We start from the raw sequence: 17,632 nt of genomic DNA on the forward strand, positions 1-17,632 counted from the left end.
ATATATTATATAGTCATTACACACAGAGGGATCTATTCCTATATATTATATAGAGTCATTACACACAGAGGAATCTATTCCTATATATTATATAGAGTCATTACACACAGAGGGATCTATTCCTATATATTATATAGAGTCATTACACACAGAGGAATCTATTCCTATATATTATATAGGGTTATTACACACAGAGTGATCTATTCTTATATATTATATAGAGTCATTACAAACAGAGGGATCTATTCCTATATATTATATAGAGTCATTACACACAGAGGGATCTATTCCTATATATTATATAGTCATTACACACTGAGGGAGCTATTCCTATATATTATATAGAGTCATTACACACAGAGGGACCTATTCCTATATATTATATAGAGTCATGTCATTACAGACAGAGGAATCTATTCCTATATATTATATACAGTCATTACACACAGAGGGATCTATTCCTATATATTATATAGAGTCATTACACACAGAGAGATCTATTCCTATATATTATATAGAGTCATTACACACAGAGAGATCTATTCCTATATATTATATAGAGTCATTACACACAGAGGAATCTATTCCTATATATTATATAGGGTTATTACACACAGAGTGATCTATTCTTATATATTATATAGAGTCATTACAGAGTGATGTATTCCTATATATTATATAGTCATTACACACAGAGGGATCTATTCCTATATATTATATAGAGTCATTACACACAGAGGGATCTATTCCTATATATTCTATAGAGTCATTACACACAGAGGGATCTATTCCTATATATTATATAGAGTCATTACACACAGAGGGATCTATTCCTATATATTATATAGAGTCATTACACACAGAGGGATCTATTTCAACTGTCTATTTCTGTTAATGTTGATGATTATGGCTTACAGCAAATGAAACCCAAAAGTCAATATCTCAGAAAATTAGAACAATTACCACAAAACACCTGCAAAGTTTCCTAAGCGTTTAAAACAGTCCCTTAGGCCGGTTTCAGGTACGTGTGACATCCATTTTTGACATGGATGCCACACGTACCCATGTTATTGTGTACACACACAGCCATGTTTTCACACGGACCGTGTGGCCCCGCTATTCCCCGCACACACACATGGAGACATGTCCGTTTTTTCTCTGGCAGCATGGGAGTTACATGGATCGCACACTGATGTGATCCGTGTGACATCAGTGTGACACGTACCGGAGAAGCACAGGTCTTTTAAATAAACAGATTTTCTATATTTACCTGTATTCTGCGCTGCTGTTTTCGGCTCTGCTGCCTCCCGCTCCTGACCGCCGCTCATTATACTCACTGAATATTCACTCCACTGAGGAGCTAGAAGCCAGAGCAGCTCTGGGACTTTAGTTCTGGGGACCGTATCGCTGGGAACATGTGAGTATCCAGCTGTGTGTGTGTGTGTGTGTGTGTGCAGTGAGGACCTGGAAGCCGGAGCATCGTGGGGACAGCATCGGGGACTCATCAGAGTTCCCAATGAACTCTGATGAACCCGTGAAGTCACCGTGGTGACACCAGCTGTAGCGCGGATGTTGCGGGGGTGTCATCAGAATGTGATCAGAGTTCATTGGGAACTCCAATGATCTCCTGGACGTCGTTGCACACAGGTATGCTCATCACCGCCGATGACTCTGGGCGATGGGCACTGAATAGCACACCCCTGTGGGCGTGCTAACATGGTAAGAGGGCGGAATGAGCACAGGAACTAACGCCCTTGTGACTAGTCCCTCCCTCATTAGCATATCATAAAGGATCTTTAGAAATATTTTTTCTAAAGATCTCTTTATCTATACTAGTGTATACAGAGACAGTTAGGCAGGGATTAGCAAAATACACCCAGAACTGATCATGGGTCAGGGTGCATATTGCACCTGACAGGTTTCCTTTAAGCCACATTTTGTGATGCTGCATTTCCAAAATTTTTGCCACCAAGTGTGGGGTTGGGAGTGCAAACTTCACATGTCAAAGCTGCCCAAGTCAGAGGTCAAAATAATAGATAATATGATGGCTCTGACTGCTCCTATAAAGGCAGATTGACATCTTTACAGATAGTGCATCTATAAGAAACGGAATATACAACCACCTTTTGTAGCTAATTTCTTAAGATTGTTGTCATTTATAGATGGAGATATATGATTGGGCATGCAATCATTATATAGCATAGTTACCCTCTTATCACTGTATAATATATATAGTTTTATCTCATTACAGGCTCAGAAAGTTACTATGATAAAAAGCTGAGGACAACTAAAAGACGCTGTCAGCAGCCCAAAACACTGAACAGTCCTGAGGATAGCCTGTATTACAACCAGATAAATGTGAGTGTAAAAGGGGTAACACTGATATTAGCCCACTTTAGCTTGGAATAAGCAGAAAAAAATAACGTTTTAATCCTTTGCCTAGTACAAAATCTCCGCTCTTTTAAAGAGGTCCTGGGTCACTGGCTCTAAAAATGTAGTTATATACAGTGGAAGCTTAAATTACGAGCATAATTCGTTCTGTGAGTGTGCTTGTAAACCAAGTTACTCTTATATCAAAGCGAATTTTCCCATAGGAAATAATTGAAACTTAGACAATTATTTCCACAACTTGTAGCAATGTCCCATCCTGGTCCCTTATTGTGCAAACACACACAAACACAAACAAACACACACACACATATTATGTTCACCTATCCTCCATTCCCTCGGCATCCTCTTCCCCGGTTCTTGCAGTCCGCAGGCATGTGGACCCGGTAACTATCACGGCCGATGCAGGGGCTGCCGCTGTCAGTGCTTCAGCAGCTGACGTCATACACATGAGCCGCTTGCCTCTGATTGGTTAGCGCGCTGCCTTTGTGAAGCTCAGTGCCGGCTGACATGAAGCAAAGACAGCAGCAGCCCCTGCACCAGCTGCAATTGTTACCGGATCCACATGCCTGCGGACCACAAGAAGCAGCCAGAGTGGGTCAGAGCGCGGTGAAAGTACGGAACTGGAAGTGTGTGCGGTATTTGCTCGTACAGCAAAACTTTCTCGGAAATAAAGTTGCAAATTTGCAAGAAGCTTTGCTCAACTTGCAAATTACTCGCACATCGGGTTACTTGTAATCCGAGGTTCCACTGTATCTTGTAAAATTCCCTGAGCTCCCCTGATAATGATGTTCTATTCCATTTTGTGCTGTGTCAGACCATTGCAGAAATATTCACTTTGCGAAGATGGTTTCTTCTAGAGCTTAATATATCAAATCTCTGCTTGAAGAGCAACTGTGTGGTTCTTCTCTGGGAAACGTGTGATTATATCCTCTAACTCCCAGATGCTGCCAATAACAACTCGTCAGCATCTAAGACTGTTAAGCGGGCTTTATACGCTGTGACATCGATAGCACCCGCCCACGTCGGTGGCGCGTCACAGGGTGATCGCTGTTGTAGCGAACAATATCGCTACGGCAGCATCACACACAATTACCTGTTCACCGACGTCGCTGTGGCCGCCGAACAAGCTCTCCTTTAAGGGGGAGGTTCGATCGGTGTCACAGCGGCGTCACTAAGCGGCCGCCCAATAGAAGCAGAGGGGCGGAGATGAGCGGTCGGAACATCCCGCCCACCTCCTTCCTTCCTCATTGCCGGCAGCCACAGGTAAGATGAGGTTCCTCGTTCCTGCGGTGTCACACGTAGCGATGTGTGCTGCCGCAGGAACGACGAACAACCTGCGTTCCAAACGAGGAACGATTTTTTGAACGAATGAAATGAACGACGTGTACACGACGAATGATTTGACACCTTTTTGCGATCGTTACTGATCGCAAAAAGGTGTCACATACAATGACATCGCTAACGAGGCCGGATGTGCGTCACCAACACCGTAACCCCGACGATATCTCGTTAGCGATAACATTGTGTGTAAATGAGCCTTTAGTATGGGAGTGACAATCGTAGTCGCAGAGCGCGCCTCAGCCACCAGTGCTGGAGTGTGGCTCGCTGACCCCTGCGCCTACTTTAGCTAGATGTGTGTCCACTTAATGTGCAGGGGGTTTTGTTTATACATTAGAGAATTTTGGCAAAACGGGATCCAGTTGTGCTCAACAGTTTACATACCCAGCATATTTTTTGCTTTTTTGGCCTTTTTTTCAGAGAACATGAATTGATAACACAAAATCTATTTTTCCGCTCATGGTTAGTGTTTGGGTGAAGCAATTTGTCAAACTACTGTGTTTTCTCTTTTTAAATCATAATGACAACCAAAAACATCCAAATGACCCTGATCAAAAGTTCACATACCCCAGTTTTTAATAGCGTGTATTACCCCCTCTAATATCAATGACAGTTTGAAATCTTTTGTGGTAGTTTTGGATGAGGCTCTTTGTTTTCTCAGATAGTAAAGCTGCCCAGTCTTCTTGGCAAAAAGCCTTCAGTTCCTGTAAATTCCTGGGCTTTCTTGCATGAACTGCGCGCTTGAGTTCTCCCCAGAGTTGCTCAATGATATTGAGGTCAGGAGACTGAGATGGCGACTCCAGAACCTTCACTTTGTTCTGCTGTAACCAATGACAGGTCAGCTTGGCCTTGTGTTTTGGATTGTTGTCATGTTGGAACGTCCAAGTACGTCTCATGCGCAGCTTCCAGGCTGATGAGTGCAAATTTGCCTCCTGTATTTGCTGATAACGGGCTGCATTCATCTTTCCTTTAACTCTGACCAAGTTTCCTGTTCCTTTGTAACTCACACATCCCCACATCATCAGCGATCCACCTCCGTGCTTTACAGTAGGAATGGTGTTCCTGTCATCATAGGCCTTGTTAACACCTCTCAACATTTAATGTTTATGGTTGTGGCCAAAACGTTCGATTTTGGTCTCATCACTCCAAATTACCTTGTTCCAGTAGTTTGGAGGCTTGTCTCTGTGCTGTTTGGCTTATTGTAGGCGAGATACTTTGTGGCATTTTCTCAGTAATGGCTTTCTTCTGGCGACTCGACAATGCAGCCCATTTTTGTTCAAGTGCCTCCTCATTGTGCATCTTCAAACAGCCACACCGCTAGTTTTCAGTGTGTCCTGTATTTCAGCTGATGTTATTTGTGGGTTTTTCTCTGCATCCCAAACAATTTTCCTGGCAGTTGTGACCGAAATTTTTGTTGGTCTACCTGATCGTGATTTGGTTTTTACAGAGCCTCTGATTTTCCACTTGTTAATTACAATTTGAATACTGCTGACTGGCATTATCAATTCCTTGGATATCTTTTTGTATCCCTTTCCTGTTCTATACAGTTCAAATATCTTTTCCTGTAGATCCGTTAACAATTCTTTTGCTTTCCCCATGACTCATAATCCAGAAACATCAGTGGCTGGATGAAAGATGCAAGAGTCTGTCTCGATCCCAGAAACGTACAAAGCTTTTATGCACACACACTGCTTACAAGCAAACAGGTCATTGGTGAGGATTTTACCTTTATTAGCCATTCAAAACCATTTGTGTCAACTTGTGTGCATGTTATCAGGCCAAAATCACCAGGGTATGTGAACTTTCATCAGGGTCGTTTGGATATATTTGGTTGTCATTATGATTTAAAAAGAGAAAACACAGTAGTTTGACAATAAATGGCTTCTCCCAACCACTAACCATGAGTGGAAAAAAGTTTTTGTGTTATCATTCATAGTCTCTGGAAAAAAGGCCTAGAGAGCAAAAAATCTGCCTGGGATGTAAACTTTTGAGCATAACTGTATATACAAGGATATGCCAAGGATGGGGGACATATTTACCAGGATGGGGGTCATATCTACTAGGATGGGCCCAGAATGGGGGACATATATAACAGTATGGGGGAAATATACACTAGAAAGGGGATCAGGATGGGGCACATATATACCAGGGTGGGGGACATATCTACCAGAAACTGACAAGGGATGGGTACAATATATGCCAGGAAGGGGCCCAGGATGGAGTACATATATATTAAGATGGGGCCAAGAGTGGGGAACATATATACCAGGATGGGCCCAGGATGCGGGACATATAATATAAGATAGGGGACATATATACCAGGATGGGGGACATGTATACTAGGATGGGCCCAGAATTAGGGATATTTATACCAAGATGGGTGATATATATACCAGGATGGGGGAAATATACTGTATACCAGAAAGGGGCAAGGGAGGGGGGACAATATATGCTAGGAAGGGGCCGAGGATGAGGTACATATATATCAGGATGAGGCCAAGGATGGGGAACATTTATACCATGATGGGGGATATATATACCAGGATGGAGAAATATATACCAGAAAGGGGCCCAGAATGGGAGACATATATACCAGAGTGGGGACATACTGTATATACCAGAAATGGGCAAGAGATGGGGGACAATATATGCCAGGAAGGGACCCAGTATGGGGTACATATATATCAGGATGAGGCCAAGGATGGGGAACATATATACCAGGATAGGCCCATTACATAAATTACAGGATGGGGGACATATATACCAGGATGGAAGACATATAGTGGGTGAAGTAAGTATTCAACACATTGTTACCAATTTTCTAACTAAATTTATTTTTGAAGATTCTACTGATGTGAATTTCTCAAAAAAATGTTGGTAACAACCCATCCAATCAATACAGGCAAATAAATCAAATCATAGATGTCCATAAATTTAGTGATTTGTAACAATGAGAAATGACACAGAGAAAAGTATTGAACACGCTTACTGAAATATATTTAATCCTTCTTACTAAAGCTTTGTTGGTGATAAGAGCTTCAAAACACCTCCTGTATGGAGAAACTAGGTGTGATTTTGGCATATTCTTCCACATAAACACACTTCAAATCCTGAAGGTCCCATGAGCTCCTTCTATGAACTCTGATCTTTAGTTCTTTCTACAAATTTTCTATTGGGTTCAGCTCTGGTGATTGAATCCACCATTCAAGCAGCTTTAGTCTCTTTCTCATGATTACAGATAACTTAATTTGTGAACATCTATGGTTCGCCGTCTTTGCCTTCGTCTATTGGATGGGTCGTTACCAACATCTGGTGAGAAATTCATGTCAGTAGCACCTTTAGAAATATTACTTAGAAAATCATTGATGTATTCAATACTTATGTCATCCATTTTATATACCAGGATGGGCCCAGATTCAGTGAGATATACTAGAATGGTTGACATATATACCAGGATGGGGGACATATATACCAGGATGGGGACAAATATACCAGGATGGGACGCAGGATGGGAGACATATATACCACGACGGAGGACATGTAAACCGGGATGGGGGACATATATACCTGGAAGGGGCCCAGGATATTGGTACAGGATGGGGCACGTTACTACATAATAAAGTGGCAGGGGAGCAACACGTATGTCTTTATAAGATTCAGAACGCTGCAAGGGCCCATACGTCTGACCGACATGCAGGTGGGGGTTCAAATCTTGCACCAAGCCCAATCAAACTCTAGTTACACCACTGACAGTTAAGGCCGCTTTACACTCTACGATTTATCGTGCAATCGCACCCACCCCCATGGTTTGTGCATCACGGGCAATTAGTTGCCTGTGTCGCACAAAGTCGGTAACCCCTGTCACATGTACTTACCTTCCAAACAACCTCGCTGTGGTTGGCGAACATCCACTTCCTGAAGAAGGAGGGACGTTCGGCGTCACAGCAACATCACACAGCGGCCGCCCAATAGAAGCGGAGGGGTGGAGATGAGCGGGACGTAAACATCTTGCCCACCTCCTTCCTTCCTCGTTGCCGGCGGGATGGAGGTAAGTTGTGTTCGTCGTTCCCGGGGTGTCACACGGAGCGATGTGTGCTGCCTCAGGGATGACAAACAACCTGCATCCAGGAAATTGATCGATATTTTGAAAATGAACGACGTGTCAACGAGCAACGATAAGGTGAGTATTTTTGCTCTTTCACAGTCGCTTGTAGCTGTCACACGCTACGATATGTCAAATGATGCCGGATGTGTGTCACTATCGACGTGACCCCGACGACATATCGTTAGATATATCGTAGCGTGTAACTCCCGCCTTTAGACTGCTAGATGAGCTGCTGAGCTGTGATTGGCAGTGCCAGGGTGATGGGCAGAAAGCACAGTTCCCCAGAGAAGACTATGAAGAGTCACCTAGTTGCACTACAAGCAGAGATTTCACCTATTGCTCTTCAAAAACAGCAAATGTGAATGTCTGGAATGAAACGACGCAGCGCAAAAAGAAAAAAGCAGCAAAATCATGGATTTTTACATGGTACTTGACACTTCTTTTTTTTTTTTTTTTTAGCAAATGACAGGTTTCTTTTTTCTTTTTTTTTTTTTTTTCTTTGGCAGCAGTTTACCTCCTCAAGGAACAAGGATTGCATATTTTGAACTGAATTTTAGATTTTCCAAAATAATTTGTGCACAGTAGTCACTAGTATAAATAAACATTTACATACAAGGAAAATGAGATATACTTTTAAATAGAAGGTAGTGATATGTCTTAAAATTATTGTAAAAGTACCTATAGAGGAAATTAAATGTCATCACCCCTCAAAAAATGAAATCCAATTACAAAATGTCAAGATTTAGATATTTTAGAATTTGAAATTCCCTGATATATTAGCAGTTGTTTAGTTTTAATCATTGTACTGCAATGTTACTGTAAAAAGTCCTAATGTTCCAAATCATCGGATATCCTGGGAAGCTCAGGAAGACCTTTCATTTAAAAAGAATAAATATGGAGCTCACTCGATAACTTGATGGTGTTAAGGATCGCTCCTTTTTAATACGTCTTCAACCTTTCCCTCCTTCCTCCATTGTAGCAGCCCATCTCTCTATCCCCTCTCTTAGCACTGTGCTGGCTGAACATGTGCCTATGCCCTTTATCTGGTGCTTTCATATCAGGATGTCTCCTTTCACGGTGAATAATTGATGTGGTTTATCAAAGAAAACCAACATGCATGCTTCATCAGGCTCACTTGAACCCTTTGATCAAAAAAATTATGCTTTGACTTGTGATATTATCAGCATCTGCTTGCATTCAACACAAAATCACTTTGAATTAAAAATTAACGACTCCCTGCTTAGCTTCTGAAAGCGTGTTCTTGGTCCTTCCCGCAGGGAACTCTAGAATATCAAGGGAGCAAGCGGAAGCCGAGAAAACTTGGGTAAATATCTATGCTCATTTTAACAACTGTAAACAGTCGTCTGTTTGTAAAATAGGAAAATTTTTAAACATTGAAATTGTACAATATTGGCCCCTAGATGTGTATCTATTACTAACACATGCCACTTACAAAAGTGAGCTAAGAATGTGCTACGTATGTGGAAGAGGCATCAAAAGGGAGGAAGCACCGATCCAGGAAGGATAAGGTGAACGCCGAATCTCTACAGTTAGTAACGCAACAAAATGCATCCAGACTAAAGAGAAACTGAGTAGGGAGGGGGTGGTCTAGAGTCCCCCAAATCTTTCATATCTAAGGCTACTTTCACACTTGCGTTCAGCGCATTCCGTCACTATGGAGAATAGTGCAGTCCGTTAACGCACTGCGCTAGTCTCCATAGACTTGTATGAACGACGCACTGTAACGCAAGTGTCTGTGTTGCATCCGCTGGACGACGCAGCGTCGTTATTTTGACGCTACATCGGGCAGAAGGAACGCTGCATGTAGCATTTTTCTGCGCTTGGCGGAGTGTCAAAAAAACGCAACCTGCAGGAATCCGTTGGCGTCCGTTGTTTTTATATTGGACGCCTATGCTGGCAGATTCCATTAGAATCCGTCATTTGACGGATTCCGTTAACGCATCCGTCTTTACACAACTGCGCATGCCCAGATGTGTAAAGTCAAGAAAAAAAACCTAACGGATTGCGTTATTTTGTACGTTCCGTAGCATCCATTGTGCCACTATATGCAATGCATCCGTTGCATGCGTCACACAACGCAATGGTACGGAAGCCGTCCAACGCAAGTGTGAAAGTAGCCTAAGGACTCTGAAGGGTAAGACAAGCTCTGTTGGTATGCAAGAGTTTGGCATTCTAAAGTCCAGTAATTTTATTTGACGGCGGTAAAATACCATTTCTTAGAAGACAGATTCGGAAAAGACAGAATAGAATTTTAACTACTTGATGGAAGAAGACAAAGCAAGGACTCATGTTAAAAGGAACATCTCCAGGATTAAGAAAAAATGGCCTACCTTTTTCGTCCCAAAATTCAATCCCCTGCTGCTATCTGGGACAGCAGTTTTATTTCTTTCATCTGCATTCAGATGACTTGCAATGCTGCACAAAGCCTATGGAGAGGAGTGGCGCTGTCTATACCCACAACCCCTCCCCCCACAAATAACCTATTAGGCTGAGGTCACTTGTCCAGTAATCATCCGTTAGAACGGATCCTGCAGAGATCTGTTGGCAAAAAAGTTCTGCAATCACAAGTTTTTTGTCCGTTGTTAAATGACTGATTTTTACAGGATCCGTTTTTTTAACATTGGAGTCTATGGGGAACAGATCTGTTAACGGATTACTATTTATCTTCTATTTGAAATGAATCTTGTAAGCAAAGAAATGGATCCTTTACAAATTAAAGAAAACCGGATGACTAAATAGCAAACCGTTAACAGATCCGTTCTCCATAGATTCCAATGTTAAAAAAACACATCCTGTAGAAATCAGTTATTTAAAAAAAGACAAAACAAAATTGTGTTTGCAGAACTTTTTTGAAAACAGATCTCTAGAGGATCCATTTTAACTGATGATTACAGGACACGTAAACTCAGCCTAAAATATAGTAATGTATTTCTTTTGTATTGTATTTTTTTTTTTTGCCAAGTGTTGATTGTGCTCTTAAAGGGAACCTGTCACGTGCAATATGCACCCACAACCACAAGCAGTTCTGGATGCATATTGGGGCGGACTAGTCAGGGGAAATCACGCCCTTGTGACTAGTCACTGCACTCATTAGCATATTATAAAGGATCTTTAGAAATACTTTTTCAAAAGATCTCTTTATCTATGCTACCAGATACAGGGACTGCTAGGCAGGGATTAGCAATATACACCCAGAACTGCTCATGGATCTGGGTGCATATTGGACCTGACAGGTTCCCTTTAATAAATCCGCACAAATACTGCTACCTCAGGGAAAACTTTACTAGACCAATACTTCCAAAGAGAGCTCCTTTTCTTTATATGGCTGATATAGAGAGAGTGCTAATGGCTGCTGGAAATTAAATTTTAACAGGTATTGGCAAGACTCAAGTTTCATTACTAAAACTTTATACTAAAGGGATGTTCTTAATTGCAATATAATTTATTAACCAGCTTATATTAGCAATTCATTACTAAAGTCATATCCTGGACAACCCCTCTAAAAAAAGGCACAAATAACATTCAAAATTAAGAGGAGCTGTCCAGCACAATGCACAACTGAAAGATAAGATTTGCTCCCAAGAAAGTTTGTGTTGCTGGTGGAAAATCCGGATGAAATGTATTTCTGTTGAATTTCATTAGTTTTCCAGCAATAACAAACTGTCCCTTACTTACAGATAGTTGATAAACTTTAAATCTAAAGGGAGCTTTACACGCTATGATATCGAGCGCGATAGCACCCGCCCCCGTCGTTCGTGCGACATTTGGTGCTCGCTGCCGTAGCAGACATTATTGCTACGGCAGCGTCACACGCACATACCTTGTCAGCGATATCGCTGTGACCTCCGAACAATCCCTCCCTCAAGGGGAAGGTGCGTTCGGCGTCATAGCGACTTCACTGTGGCGTCACTAAGCGGCCGACCAATAGAAGCGGTGGGGCGGAGATGAGCGGGACGTAACATCCCGCCCACCTCCTTCCTTCCGCATTGCTGGTGGACGCAGGTAAGGAGATGTTTGTCGTTCCTGCGGTGTCACACATAGCGATGTGTGGTGCCGCAGGAACGACGAACAACAGCGTACCTGTGGCAGCAACGATATTAAGGAAAGGAGCGACGTGTCAACGATCACCGATTTTGAACGATTTTTCGATCGTTGATCGTCAGTCCTTGCTGTCACACGCTGCGATGTCGCTACCGGCGCCGAATGTGCGTGACTAATGACGTGACCCCGACGATATATCGGTAGCGATGTCACAGCGTGTAAAGCACCCTTAAGTCCCCTGTCATATGTTCACCTTCCGGTGGCTTCACATTTTACCAACGCCGTTCCGGTCCCACGGAAGTCAGAAGTTATATCACAAGCTCCGAATGCAACTATGAGAGCTTGAACGAGGCTCTCATAGGCTTGTATTGAGTTGTGACCTCCGGCTCTATGACACACTGGAGCTGCCGATATTTCACAAATCACAGAGACTTTCAGGAGTGGCGGCGATAGAAGATGAAGGTGAGCACTGAGCATAAAATGGGTCAGAGGGCTTAAATTTAAAGCACCTCTCCAGCGGTGCAAAAAAACCCCCCGAAAGCACTAGAGTGTTTTCTTAAGGAGGTTCTCGGAGATTATGGTATTATTTTTCTCACTTTGGGACTAAGAACTAACAAGTAGGTAACTAACTACCAATCTGCTCTGCCTGGTGCATATCTCTGCTGACACAGAGCGGTCACAGACGGCTCATGACAGAGATTCTGTAGTTTCTGCTGACGTAAGGTTGATAGAGCAGCAACTTGTCTTCAGCTCTGCTCTGTTGACAGGGACATACTGCTGATGTCATGCTGATTGACAGCCAGCTACAAATCAGCATGACGGCGGTAGTCACCCCATCCACAGAGCAGCTTGGAAGAGGAAGAGCAGCTCTGTTGATTTGCTTGATCAACCTAATCGACGTCAAGAGTGGTCCGCGAACCCTCAGAGCTGGTGCTAGGTAGTTAGCAACTACCTACCGTTAATTTTATTTTTTATCTATGAATTTAAAAACTATCCCGGGCAAGCCCTTTAAGGCCCTCATAATCAATAATGTAAGCCAACCTGCTGATCTCAAGGGGCTTAGCTGTCAGTCTATGTGTATGTGGACCTCCTGATTCACCCTGACAGATGATGCCGTGGAAGATAAGAATCCAGCAAGACTAATTTCGAACTGCTAAACCTGTACTTCACACAGCGTGTCTCTATGTCAGTGGTGGATGCTGCACAGTTGCGCCTCTCTGCCACAGCTTTCTCTCTGCAATCTGTACTGATTAAGGTCCGAGGTGGACCAAAACATCTATTTTTTGGATTGCAAGCACTTTATTAAACATTTTTCTGTTTCACTGAGACTCAGTGCCAAGGTTTGATTTAGTTGACTACGGGATAGGATCCGACTTGAGCACCACCTCCACAGGAGTGTCACGGCCAGTGTTACATGAACCTATACTGCTCGACAAGCCGTCACCATAGTAGTCTGGCAGCATCTGTCTGGTAGAAAACATAGATGCACTCCACAAAATAAGCGCTCCTGAATATGGGAGACTCAGGCCAGAAAATTTGCTGGCCGAATGATTGACAGAACAAATGGACAACTACCTATTGTGTATGTGGTCCATTAAATTGGAGGGGATCTGACTTCCGGGAGCCCTACGTATTGCCAGATTGGGAGTTCTCCATCTAACATTCACTCTAGACATAAGACTGTGGACATTTTACAGCATTATTTAATTTACAAGTGCATCTCAATAAATTAGAATATCATCAAAAAGTTAATTTATTTCAGTAATTCAATACAAAAAGAGAAACACATATTATATAGAGTCATTACACACAGAGTGTTTATTTCTGTTAAAGTTAATGATTATGGCTTACAGCCAATGAAAACCCAAACGTCATTATCTTGAAAATTAGAATAATTACCACAAAACACCTGAAAAAGGCATGATAAGCGTTTAAAGGGAACCAATCATCAGGATTTTCGTATATAACCTAAAGCCAGTGCTATACTGGCACTATCAGGCTGACTCTATACATACCGTTAGTGGTCAGCTCGGATGTGGCTGGGCCTCAGCCAACAAAGTTGATACCACAAGCAACATTTTTCTGTTGGCTGAAGCCCCGCCCTTTCTGGTCACATGGGTATGACCTCGCACAAGTCCTGCAAGGGAAAAAGTGAATCGTTTCTATAATATTTATGCGAATTCTAACAGTGGGAGGGGATAACTCTGCACAGCCCTCCCAGATATTATTTGATCCTCAGCTGCTGTCACTCAAGAAGCTGTCAATTTTATAAACTTTACTTTCCTGGGTTTCAAAACCTAAACATCCGAACTGATCACTAAAAGTATGTAGACAATCAGCCTGATAGTGCCAGTATAGCACTGACTTTACGTTATATATGAAAATCCTGGTGATTGGTCCCCTTTAAAATGGTCCTTTAGTCTGGGTCAGTAGACTACACAATCGTGGGGAAGACTGCTGAATTGACAGATGTCCAGAAGGCAGTTATTAATGATAAAAAATACAGCACTTCTGATATAAAGTGGGTGCTCTGGTAGGGTCACTCTGGAAGTAATAATATAATTGAACCAGTCATTCCAATTTGATGAAAAAAAATTTCATCAAACTGGAGTGCCTGGCTCAATTATATTATCAGAAGGCAGTTATTGACACACTCCACAAGGAGGGTAAGCCACAAAAGGTCATTACTAAAGAAGCTGGCTGTTCACAGAGTGCTGTATCTAAGCATTTTAGTGGAAAGTTCAGTGAAAATGAGAGTGAAAAAGAAAGCAAAAGAATTCTATGAACATAAATAGCTGCAAATACTAGCTATATCCTATACATCTGGGTCAGTTGGGATAGTGTATATATGGTTAATCACTTTGCACTTGTGATAGAATGCCTATCTGTTTTAATATTGTGCACCATACAACTTAATAGCCTCTTTTTTTGTAGCAGCGCCACTCCGATTCTTAGGCTGTGAGTGGTATTGCAGCTCAGGCTTTAGGGTGCTTTACACGCTGCGACATCGCTAATGATATATCGTTGGGGTCACAGTGTTTGTGACGTACATCCGGCGTCGTTAGCGACATTGCAGCGTGTGACACCAAGGAGCGACGATCAACGATCCTAAAAACGGCAAAAATCATTGATCGTTGACACGTTGCTCCAAATCATAATGTCGTTGGTGTTTCATTCCACAGGTTGTTCGTCGTTCCTGCGGCACCACACATCGCTGTGTGTGACACTGCAGGAACAACTAACATCATCCTACCTGCGTCCATCGGAAAGGAGGAAGGAAGGAGGTGGGCGGCATGTTCCGGCCGCTCATCTCCTCCCTTCCTCTTCTATTGGGAGGCCGTTTTGTGACGCCGCTGTGACGCCGACCGCACCTCCCCCTTGAAGGAGGAATTGTTCGGCAGCAAGATCAACGCTGCTGAACAGCTATGTGCGTGTGACACTGCCGTAGCGATATTGTTCGCTACGGCAGCGATCACCACATGTCGCACGAACGACGGGGACGAGTGCTATCGCTTTCGACATCGCTAGCAATCGCCTGTGTGCGATGCCTGTGGACCAGAGTGACATTGCTCCTGAAAAAACAAGCTTTTTTTTTCCATCCCATAATATAGAATGAAAAGAAATATAAAAAAAATAGGTTGTTTTAAGAAATTGTACAGTTCATTGTTCCTGAAAATTCTCAGTCTCTGCCCGGTAATTTAATTGGTAACTTTTTGTTATTTGTATTACCTCCATTGTCTCATTTAGTCAAATCAAACTTTTGGATGGAGAGGATGAATATTACAAACTGTTATCAACGGTGGACTCCATTCCAGAGGAGGATCTATCGGTCTGCTCCCCTTTGGCTGAGCAAGGAGCGTTTTTTGCTTCTAGCTAAAGTTTTGTATGTTAATCCAGACTAACTTGAAGAAGGTAAGAATATTATCTCTTTACTGCGGGGATAACAGGATTTCTTAAAGTGGTTACATTTGGGCAAATATAACCGCCCTCCATCCCCCTTTTACATCCATAGCAATAGGCTTTGCAAAGAGCTGCAGGTTATCGACATAAATGGTGAAAGCTAATAGAAACTATTGGCAGATATTTCATTAAGAAGGTTTTCGTCACATTTTCATGAAAGTTACACAGATTCTAGAAGATTTGATAGCGGCAAAGTGCACCATTCAGCGCTATTACAGTTGTGCTCAAAAGTTTACACACCCCGGCAGATTTTTTGCTTTCTTGACCTTTTTTCATAGAATATGAATGATAACACAAAATCTGTTTTTTCACTCATGGTTAGTGGTTGGGTGAAGCCATTTATTGTCAAACTACTGTGTTTCCTCTTTTTAAATCATTATGACAACCAAAAACATCCAAATGACCCTGATCAAAAGTTCACATACCCCAGTTCTTAATACTGTGTATTGCCCCCTCTAACATCAATGACAGATTGAAGTCTTTTGTGGTAGTTGTGGATGAGGCTCTTTATTTTCTCAGATGGTAAAGCTGCCCATTCTTCTTGGCAAAAAGCCTCCAGTTCCTGTAAACTCATGGGCTGTATTGCATGAACTGTGAACTTGAGTTCTCTGCAGAGTGACTCAATGATATTGAGGTCAGGAGAGTATGATGGCCACTCCACAACCATCACTTTGCTCTTCTGTAGCCAATGACAGGTCGACTTGGCCTTGTGTTTTGGATCGTTTTGGATCGCTGTCATGCTAGAACATCCAAGTACGTCCCATGCGCAGCTTCTGGACTGATGAGTGCAAATTTGCCTCGAGTATTTGCTGATAACGTACTGCATTCATCTTTCCTTCAACTTTGACCAAGTTTCCTGTGCCTTTGAAGCTCACACATTCCCACATCATCAGCGATCCACCTCCGTGCTTTCCAGTAGGAATGGTGTTCCTTTCATCATAGGCCTTATTGACACTTCTGCAAATGTAACTTTTATGGTTGTGGCCAAAAAGTTCGATTTTGGTCTCATCACTCCAAATTACCTTGTTCCAGAAGTTTGAAGGCTTGTCTCTATGCTGTTTGGCGTTTTGTAGGTGAGATACTTTATGGCATTTGCCCAGTAATGGCTTTCTTCTGATGACTCTGTGGCGCCCCTGATCTGGTCAGGCACCACTGAGTACTGCACCCATGCTGGGAGCAGTACAGTACAGGTAATCCAGAAGGCTGACCGAGGTGTGACTACACAGGCACATAGTAATCAGGTCTCACACATGTACCTTTGGGGGGACTCCTGAGAGCTTCCAGGAGGGGGCGTGGCCTCCATGTCCACTCAAGGGGTGTGGTGGAGAGCCTGGTTGCTAGGTGGTGTAGGCAGGCACAGTGGGGAGTTGAGGAGTGAGGAGTTGGGAAGTGGAGCTCAGAGAGAGCAGACGTGCAGAACCCATGAGTGAGCCGGTTTAGTGTGCAGCTCAGGGAGAGCAGACGTGAGGAGCAGACCCTGGAGCTGTTGCAATCTAACAGCGTCCGCGCAGTGACTACTGACGGGGGAGATCGGTCACCTAGCAGTGCCACCCGAAATCCACCCAAGGCTAAAGAGAGAGCAAACAGGTGGCAGAGTAATGGGACTGCTGGGAAGGTACCAGGCCCGCAAAGGGTAACAGGTCCCGGTGCAGAGATAGATTCATCTTTCTTCTGCCAAACCTGCCTGAGGGGGCATTTTAGACCCTCAAGACAACACCACAGAGTCCGCAGCCACATAGCAGAGAGAGGGCCCATAGTTCACAGGATGCAAGCAGC

The 17,632-nt window shown here is 43.0% G+C and overlaps 1 protein-coding gene across 1 annotated transcript in view; it reads left to right on the forward strand.

The window, feature by feature from the left end:
• Nucleotides 1-17,632, forward strand: part of MYO3B (myosin IIIB) — a 544,035-nt gene that overhangs the window by 454,151 nt on the left and 72,252 nt on the right. The window contains 3 exon segments of the mRNA XM_075319688.1: nucleotides 2,252-2,358; nucleotides 9,112-9,158; nucleotides 15,644-15,808. Coding sequence (XP_075175803.1) covers nucleotides 2,252-2,358; nucleotides 9,112-9,158; nucleotides 15,644-15,773 — 284 coding nt within the window. The 3' untranslated portion in view covers nucleotides 15,774-15,808.

The sequence above is a fragment of the Anomaloglossus baeobatrachus genome, chromosome 7 (genome assembly GCF_048569485.1).
Source record: "Anomaloglossus baeobatrachus isolate aAnoBae1 chromosome 7, aAnoBae1.hap1, whole genome shotgun sequence".
Classification (NCBI taxonomy): Eukaryota; Metazoa; Chordata; class Amphibia; order Anura; family Aromobatidae; genus Anomaloglossus; species Anomaloglossus baeobatrachus.